Source organism: Sinocyclocheilus rhinocerous, unplaced genomic scaffold, assembly GCF_001515625.1.
Source record: "Sinocyclocheilus rhinocerous isolate Xijiao unplaced genomic scaffold, SAMN03320098_v1.1 scaffold1136, whole genome shotgun sequence".
NCBI lineage: Eukaryota > Metazoa > Chordata > Actinopteri > Cypriniformes > Cyprinidae > Sinocyclocheilus > Sinocyclocheilus rhinocerous.
The window spans coordinates 1,005,391-1,015,247 of NW_015647033.1; the positions used below are offsets into that span (position 1 = coordinate 1,005,391).

General features: G+C 40.3%; 1 protein-coding gene across 1 annotated transcript in view; it reads right to left on the reverse strand.

Annotated features, from left to right (window-relative positions):
• Positions 1-2,063: 2,063 nt before the first annotated feature.
• The window catches only part of LOC107708339 (transmembrane protein 132C-like), a gene marked incomplete at its 5' end in the record, with an annotated part of 71,959 nt that continues 64,165 nt past the window's right edge, over positions 2,064-9,857 (reverse strand). Inside the window, 3 exons of the mRNA XM_016512532.1 lie at positions 2,064-3,488; positions 4,262-4,453; positions 8,892-9,156. Coding sequence (XP_016368018.1) covers positions 2,370-3,488; positions 4,262-4,453; positions 8,892-9,156 — 1,576 coding nt within the window. The remainder of the gene's footprint in view (positions 3,489-4,261; positions 4,454-8,891; positions 9,157-9,857) is intronic.

Genomic DNA, 9,857 nt, shown 5'->3' on the forward strand with positions numbered 1-9,857 from the left:
ATGGACGAGATGGAGTCACATGTGATGAAGAAGGTGTTAATTGTCAGATCACTGTCAGTTAAATGAATACAATCATTTAGCGCGAAGGGTTGCATGGTAATGTCAAATTAACATGGAGTAAAGCCTCACCGCGCTGATCATTAATTAGTCTGGCCTGTCTCAGAGGGGAGGGAGCAGCACCATCCAGCATTGGGATCCTGCCTGTATAGTTTAGCACTAATGAGCCTTTAATGTGCAGGGCTGAAGAAATGGACTATATCTCACATCCAGGGCTATTGTGTCTGCAATAACCTTTGAATTACATGGTGCTCAGACGGCGCAACAACACACTTCTCGTTAAAGCCTATTGTTTACTGCAGTGCAATGGGGTGAAATTACAGTCTGCTCTGAGAACATTTATTATAAGGTTGAGTCGCAACATTGTACTTGCGCATTTACAGTATAGTTCAGCAGTTTTAAACACGCAACCTTTATTTGGAGACTTGGGTCATGCGCCTGTCAAGGAGAATGACCATCAAAATCTGCATGTTCCCTTTGAGGCAACTGGGGTTAGAATTCAGTGCCATCAACTGGTAAAAAGTGGAAAAGCAGGATGTGATGCTTTATTTAATATGCAAATAGAAAACCCAGTGATGTAATGCATAAATTAAAAAATGGTTTTCAGGTTGTTTGTGGTAATAGGCAGTGCTTTTCAGCTCACAAAACAGACTACAATTGAATAAAAAATGAAACTGAATTTTTAGACGCTTTGCATTGAAAAAAATAACTTAAAATGCTACATAAACAGTGAATCATCACATATAAGCAAACATTTTTTTGAGAGTATTGACTTGATAGTACCACTGACCGGCACTGTGTATTCCAAGTGAACACCAGACAGTCTTGAACACTGGATGAACCTCCTCATGTACAATTATTCTTCTGTGGTCTTCAAAAATATGTTTCCGTTTCATAAAATACAAGACAAGCAGGGAAGAGTGGAGATAATTAATTAATACAATTTATACTCTTAATTAGATTTTACAGTCTTAAATAAGACATTTGGATGATCCAGTTGGACTGATTAATTTTTTTTATGGACATCGGTGCCAACACACCTGGCTGAGGAATTAGTCGGCACACATTATCTTAGTGAGAATGGTTTAGAAAATATATTGTGTTAAGGGTAATTGAGTATTGATTAAATTCTGTATGATGGTTAGAAATAGTAAACTAATATAGATAGAGTGTTTGACTAATCAATTTATTCACATAAAACTGTCCTGTGGTGTTCTTACCAAAGTATGCACCGCATTGATCACATTACCTGAGGACTCCACCCTCAAACTCATCCAATCCACTTAACTTTAACCTAATCATTACACTAATCAGAAGGACAGTCATTTGGGTAGGTTAGATATCTCGTTCTAGACTGCAGTCCCTGTAAGGGGAAAAAGTAAGCATAGTGAACAAAAAAGCAAAGCAAATCAAAGAAACGAAAAAAGAAAACAAAACCTTATAGCACACATACATAAGCAACTGGAGTGCATACCATCTATCATTATAATACTGTAAACAACATATTATACAATATTGATAACACTACCTACAACAATACAATTTGCTCAACAGCTCTCAAAGAGACATGGAGGGTCATTTATCTGCCTGTTTTCCCAGAAGTCTTCCGCAGTATATTGAATGTTCATTCAAACTGTTGGTGGAAAAAGTTCCAAAATAGACATTTTTTTTGTCCATACTTTGAATTCACATGCTTTTACATATAGGAGTCAGTCTTTGGAGAAATACAGTAGACGCACTAACACGGACAGGAACAGAGATGTATAAAAATATGTAAAACCTTACAAAATGTATTCTCACTCATCATCAGAGCCAGTCAATGTTCAATTTGTGGAAATGCTTGGGTTTCCAGCACGCAACTGATATGTTTAAATGTCAGCTCTTTGAGATATTCACTCACAAAAAGGTACCACCACCAACCAGGCTTTAGTGTGATAAAACAAGAAAGAAAGAAAAAAAAAAACAAATATATATATTTTTTTAATATAGAAATGGAAAATCCTCTTCTTTGAAAAAAGAAAATATAGACATCTCAATTGAAATATTTCTCATAATCCAATGTTCTCACATCCTCAGCGGTTTCACAACCATCTCTGTTTTCCTTCGTTCCTGATGATGAACCCTTATGACAGTTGCCATGGAAACAAGACCAGATGAATGGCTTGTCTTTTCATGGTGAGATGTGAGTTTGTCTGAGTGCAGAAGAGTCAGGCCAACCCATCCAACCCCCACTCCACCACCACCACCTCCTTACCTAGAAGGCATATGGGTGAGCTACGCTTTTGTCTGAAAAATACATAACTACAAGCCCACTATGCGATGTTCTTAGTAGCATTTTCGTTTAACCTTTCCATGTAATTTCGGAGCTCTTTGGAGTCCCCAAGCTCGATGTCTGGGCATACCCATTTGATGTCGTTCTGACCAATGAGAAGCGGGCTTATGGATGGGCAGCCATTGCTGGGTTTGCTATGGCTGAAAGTGGTGAACTTGACCCGTTTCCTTTTGGTAGTGGGTGAGTTTATGGACTCGGTCTTGTGATCTCTTCCAGTGCACCCCGAGTCAGAGGCCGACCTGTGGACCTGGCCTTGAACACTCTTCTGAGACGAAAGGCCATTGAGGAGCTGGCTACCTTCCTCCAGGCCCAGCCCAGAGTCCATGGTGCCGCCCAGCTCCTCTTGATCCAGACACAAACCCGCCTGGCTTTCCAACAGCTCAGCGTCATGGCCTAACCAAACCCAGTCGTGGGCGTGAGCCATGGTCTCCTGGCCCTCCAATGGGAGCTGCTTGTTGCGATATTTGAGGGTGTAGGAGACGCAATTGATTAGGAATACCAGGATGGCCAGGCAGAAGACACCTAGCAGGGCGTACATGCCTATTTCCAGGTCTGTAAGCCCGCGGCGAGACTGCAGCAGGTCGTCCTCTGCGTTACGTCCAGGTGGAAGGTCTGCGTGAGCTGGGAAATCAGAGAAATCCACCGGAATATCACCAGCTGAGAGCCTGTCGCCGCTTGCTTTTCCTGGAATGGAGGTTTTGATGGTGGTAGCGCCTCGGTTCATGATTCCAGCCTCCATGTCTGAGATCGAACCGCCGTAGTATGGGGCATTGGGCCTGTATCTCCTGTCGCTCGCGCTGTTTCCGGTCTCTTCATCACGGCCAAACTTCACATGGACGTTTGCGTTGCCTGCGGCCAGAACTGTGCGCCGTTTGGTTTTTTGGCACGATTCAGGTCCATACATCTCCAAACGGACCAACATGCCTTGACCTTCACCCTTAGCCACCACCACTGGCCACCTCCAGTTGGTGCTTTTCTTCACCGACACCACCTGGTCGTCCAGCGAGGTGGCCGTAAGGACGAAATGAGCAGGGTTATAGAGGTCAAGAGGGGTCATGGAGCCATCGCTGAACTGAAGCCACGCACTGACAAGGGACTCCTGGAAGAGAAACACAACATGAACAGATGCTCTCAGGTATGCTAATTTTCTTGCATCAACTATGCATGCTTCTTAACCCCATTGTAGGACCGTTCAAAAGCTTTAAAAGTCGCCAAAACCACAATTCAAAGAGAACAGACGCGCCAATCAGCGGGAGATTCAACCAATCTGCCCGTTTTATGTCTATCAGCGTGGAGAAGAGAGGAAACCCCTGCTGATGCAAAGAATTAGTGAAATCAGACTAATCAGAAAGGGTTTTAAATGTGAGATGACTCAGAATAAGTGGGCAGCCCTGAGCAGCAGGATCCACTAACAAACTGCAGCTCCTCATCAACATGCGGCCCATGTCAAATGACTTTGTCCATAATGACAGTGATTATAGTGATTGCACCTCATGGATAAAACAACCCTACATTTCGGAGAAATGGACATGGAAGTACTGTATGCAAAACTGTGACCTGAGAACCAGAACACAATTCGCAATTTAACAGCATGTGGCTAAAATATTCAATGAGATTTCACAGTGGCTACCCTGTACACCACTCTACAAAAAAAACTGAGATGAAAAAATATGATTAATAATATTAATTAAACAATAATAGAATACAAATTAAATTGATAATAATAATAATAAACAAACAACAATGCTGAAAAATATGTATTATTCTAAATAATAATAATAACAAATAACTGAAAATAATAATAATAACAATTAAAAACAACAACAACAAACATTATTAATATAACATATATATATATTTAAATTAGACTACCTGATTTACACTGTGCATGGTCTCCTGTGTAGTAGCTGTGGCCACAATGGCCCTGTTGCTTCCTGGGCTGAGTTGAAGGTTCAAGGAAAGGCCAGAAACCAGCTGCACGCCCAGCTCCGTAATACTGACTTTATCATCCAGAACTCGGATCATCCTCTCAGCCAGAAGAGAGTCTGACAATGGGGACATCACCTGGATAAAAACGCAGACAGATATGCTTCTGTTACATAACACTGTAAAACAACTGAAAATTCTCTCCTAGTTTCTCTTACAAACTTGGTGACAAGAAAAAATGAGTAGGCTACATGCAATTTCAAGAATCTAAATGACAGCTGTCCGCCCTCGGCCATATGGCGATATCTGACACACAGGCAAGGAAATGACTTCGATACGAAACGTGATGAGAAGACTTTCTATCTGGATCAATTAATAGCAAAGCCGCCACCTCCGTATTTCCACATTCATTATGTTATAATGAAATGTCAGAAGCCATTTACTTCCTATCTGTAAGTGAAACTTCTACTGTCACCCGTGCGCACGGCCCGCACTTGCTTCTAACCGTCATTTGCACACTATCTGGAAGTCCACAGGCAACAGTTTTTCACTCTAAAATGCAGCCATGTTAAGGTAAAGAAACAATTTGTGTTCTGTTTTTATATTCCGCTCTTATTCCGAGCGCATCCTAATTTGCCATTTGAATTGAGAGATTTATTAATTAGACATAAAATAAGAATAAGCAAGGGGAGCCTCGGGCATTACCCAATATTGCGTAAGACGCTACCCCAGTGCTCCACTTTTTATAAATAGAGAAGTTAGTGCTTGCTACACTAGTTCAACAAATCTTTTCTTCCAAATAGTCTACTTTGAAACCAATTCTTGCTCTAATTTTGAAACAACCAGTATTTTCCCTCTTCTAATTGCAAGTAATTAGTCATTCAATTTAGTTTTAATGAATTGCAAAAACAGGTGGGCCCCTTTTGAAATTAAATAGCAAGTTTGGTCTAATAGCAAGGTGGACGATTGGTAATTTGGCCGTGGTTAAGTGGTGGGTTTTTGATTTCAGAGATCTGGATCTATAAAGCAGCACTGGTTTGCAGACTCCATCCCACCATTACTGGGCTTTTTATCTGATTTTAATTTTCAGCAAATGGATCGAAGCACTCTCCACCTGTGGCTCTGGCTTATACTTTTGCTGTCAGATAGCACTCTAATGGCACTTTAGCTTGTCGAGCAGGTGTATTATGTGTGAATGTATATAAGAAAAAATTTGTTATTTTCACAGACTGACCCTTAATTAGTAGGTTTTAATAAAGGAGATTATCGTTTGTCATAAGAGCTGCGAGATGTGCAGACAGACAGCACACAAGCTGTGACAGAGCGGAGTGAGAGATGGTGTGCTGTCTAGCTCTCGTCTGACAGCGTACACATGTCACATCACAACTCGGACTGATTCACCTCTCATCCACACAGAGAAATAGACAAATGACAGCCAGGATTTTCCAAAGAAAACAAGGACGTCCTCACATTTTATTCATGCAGTATAAACACAAGGGAACTGCGGCTTAGTCAGCTGTAACTGTCAGTTTTGTTCCTGACAAAATGGGCAGCTCTGGTTGTGGTGTGTTGAGGAAATTGCATAATATGCTAGAACAAATGAATCATGGAAAAAGTTTTAATAATGCCAAAAATCCATAGATTTAGTAGATTATTGTAGTAATGCAGCCGTGGTCTTCATTTTCTGTGAAGATATTCATTTTTTTATAGTACATCATGTCACTTTTAAACATAATCACACATACAGTTAGGGTTGTACGATATTGGAAAAAACTCACATTGCGATATTTAGTTCCCTTTCAGTCAGTCACGTTCGACGTTATGTCAGTCGTGACTGACGAATTGGGATCTTGCCCGAGAGCCCAATCACTTTCGAGTGTAAACTAAACAAGCCAATGACAGTTGGTGGCTTGTTTAGTTTACACTCGAAGGGGATTGGGCTCTCGGGCGAGATCCCAATTCGTCAGTCACGACTGACGTAACGTCTCCGTTCCCTCCTTCAGGGAACGAGGGTTACACAAGTAACCTAGACGTTTTTCTGCTATATATATTGCGATATGAAAAAAAATAAAAAATAAAAAATCACCAGATGGCTTGAATAGCTCTATCTGGAAAAAAATAATCAATGATTGGAGTGATTTTGTAGGTGAGTAAATCAGCATAGAAAATAAACAAATTACAAGCATAGATACATATAATAGAACAAAGATACAAATGAAATAAACAATGCTTTATATTTTTCAGTTAAGTCTAACAGTATTCAGGTACAGAAATTGAATAATCAAATGTAAAATAACACTGCATAGTCTTCACTGTATAAACTAAATCTATTAATTTATGTCTGTTAAAGCTACAAAAGGAATTTTTCTTACAAGGATACTTGCAGAGACATGCATTCTGACATAATTTCACGCGTAGGCTATGTGTCATTTCAGGCACAAACAGACACTGAAGTGAACGGAATTAGGTGTTCACATGCATCTGCGTGGCTCTCACCGTGTCTACACCGGACGTGAGCGGCGCGGCGCGGCGTGGCGCTACACGACACGACAAATCCCCAACAGTAAACTGATGCCTCGTTCTATTTATGACGTATTGACACAAAGTTCAAATGATTTTCAACCTTCACTTTGTCGCGTCAAGTTTAGACAGACTTGCGGTGTAGACACGGTGTCTGTGTGTGAGCAAAGTAAACAGCGTGTGTGTTCATAATTGAGCTCTATTTCGCGCCTTCTCGCGCTCGAATGTTTAAACTGACAGGACCTAAAACACATGCAAATGATGAACCTTCATTGTATGGGTGTCATTAAAACTTCCGGTGCGCTGCTCAGTGGCGCACCGCGTTTCAGTATACTGTGTTTGCGGTTTGTTTGTTAGTCTAATGTTTATTCATGGTTTGTTAAGTGTATGGTTCATGGTCTCGTAAAAGTCTCGTAAAAGTGAAAAGATGAAGGCAGGCAGAAATGCACTCTTGATTGGGATTCTGTGGACGATTGGCCTCTATGGATTATGTTTGGCGATGCAATCTCCAACTGCACGTGGAACCTTGACAACATGTGGCGTCACAGTGCCGTCTGCACGCCAGTATAGCCGGGAGACGTTGCTGGAGCTACGAAGAGGTGGCATTCGGAGACGACTGCGAAGGAGATTCAATCGGCCTCCTCTGCCATCTATTGTCTTTAGTAATCTGCGCTCTCTGAATAACAAAGTGGATATGATAAGATCGCACACAAGGTACTGTTATGAATTTCGTGAGGCATATTTGCTTTGCTTTACGGAAAGTTGGTTGCAGTCTACAATGCCTGACTCGCTCTTTGAGGTCCCTGGATTTACATTAGTACGAGCTGATAGAGACAAAGTTTCGGGTAAAAGTAAAGGAGGTGGCATCTGTGTATATATAAATTATAAATAGTGCCAAGCGTATTCAGTAAAATACAAGGTGTGTGATCCCAATGTGGAAATTCTCGACATGACTTTAAGACCTTATTACATGCCCATAGAATTTGGTTGTATTTTGCTGTTCGTGGTATATGTTCCGCCCAGCGGTAAAACATCTCAGACAGCCAGCCTGATAGCGGACCATGTTCACGAACTACAGCTCAGCTACTCAGATGTGCCCGTGATCGTGCTGGGCGATTTAAACCAATGCAAATTGGAGACTTTGTTACCAGGATTTGAACAGTATGTAAAGACTCGAACAAGAAATAACAAGATTCTTGATAAGTGCTTCATGAATGTCAAGGACGCTTATGTGTCAAAGAGTATGCCACCAATTTTAAACTCTGACCATAATGTAGTACATATGATTCCAGTGTACAGGACAAAACTTAAAAAAAGTAAACCAGAAAAGAAATTGATTTGATTGTGGACGAATGAAAGTATACAACAACTGAAAGCCTGTTTCGATTTGACAAATTGGGACACTTTTGAGGAAGGCTCACTCGATGAAAGAACGACAGTGTTAAATGACTATATTAACTTCTCTGTGGAGCTGGTCATACCTACAAAAGAGATTAAAGTTGATCCAAATAACAAACTAAGGGTATTAAAGTTTATCCAAATAAAAGACTAAGGGTATTAAAGAAGTTATAAATTTGAGGAAAGTAGCATTTATGAATAAGGATATTAGAGTATTTAAACAAACAGAAAGAGAGTTAAAAACTAAATTAAAAGAAACAAAAGAAGTTCATAAGAGGCGTTTGGAGGAAGCCTTTAAGACTAATAATACTAAAAAGGTTTGGGACATCATGAAAACAATGACTGGATTGTCATCTTCGAACGAACCTATTGTAATAGGTATAATGTAATGTTTAAGGGAGTGTAATGTATAATTCATTTTGTTCTTGTGTGGATGAAGTGTATGTTGTTGTTTAAAGGATGTTGATTGTTGTAAACATAGATATTGTCATGTAAAAAAAATTTCAGACTCGTCTGACAATAAAGTGCTATATCATATATCATATCATATCATATCATATCCTGCGATGTGACTATCGCGGATTCGCACATCACGATATCGATGCTGAAACGATATATCGTGCAGCCCTACATACAGTACATTCTTCCTGTTTCTCACCTGAACCTTGGTGATGCCTGTGTTCAGACCGATGAGGATCTGTTCTTCTGACAGCTTGGCCAAGCGTTCGTCCACCACCCTTAAAGAGTCTCTCACTAACTCTGTCACGTCCACCTGCCAATCACTGCCCAAGAGGAAGTCTGGCTGGCCCTGCCATTCCTCTGGCTCTGCCTCAAAGTGTGTGAGCACACGGACGGTGGTGCTCTGGTACTGTGGACCACAGCTCCGATCCTTCTTGGCTCCTTCATTGTCATCCTCTCCAGACCTGCAGTAAAAAGAGCAACCAATACCACATGTTACATCCCATCCTGCTGTGCCCGGTTAAGCATTCTTTTCCAATCAGGACTATTCTATTCTATTCTATTCTATTCTATTCTATTCATTCCAAAATCAAAACATTAAACAGTTTAAAATGTTTATAAATAAAATATATAATAAAAAATAAACAGAACAAAATTAGTGTGAAAAATTTTATTTTTAGATAAAATCAAATTTATTTTCAAATTTTATTTTCAAAGATTGAATTTTTAGAATCTTAATTATATATATATATATATATATATATAGTGCCTTGCGAAAATATTCATACCCCTTCATTTTTTTCACATTGCCAAACTGAGCAATTGATGGAAAAGGGTCTTGGTTAGGGTGGTGACCAAGACCATGATGGTCACTCTAGTTGAGCTCCATGATCATATATGCAAATGGGAGAAATCTAGTGAAGGACAAATATCACTGCAACACACCACCGATCTGGGCTTTATGTCGGAGTGGCCAGGCTCAATATTCTCCTCAGTGAAGACACATGAAAACACACTTGGATTTTGCATAAAAACACCTAAAGGACTCTCAGACTCTGAGAAACAAGAGTCTCTGGTCTGATGAACCTCAACTCCAAGCATCATGTTTGAAGGAAACCAGGCACTGCTCATCACCTGAAGAGTACCACCCCAAAAGTAAAGTGTG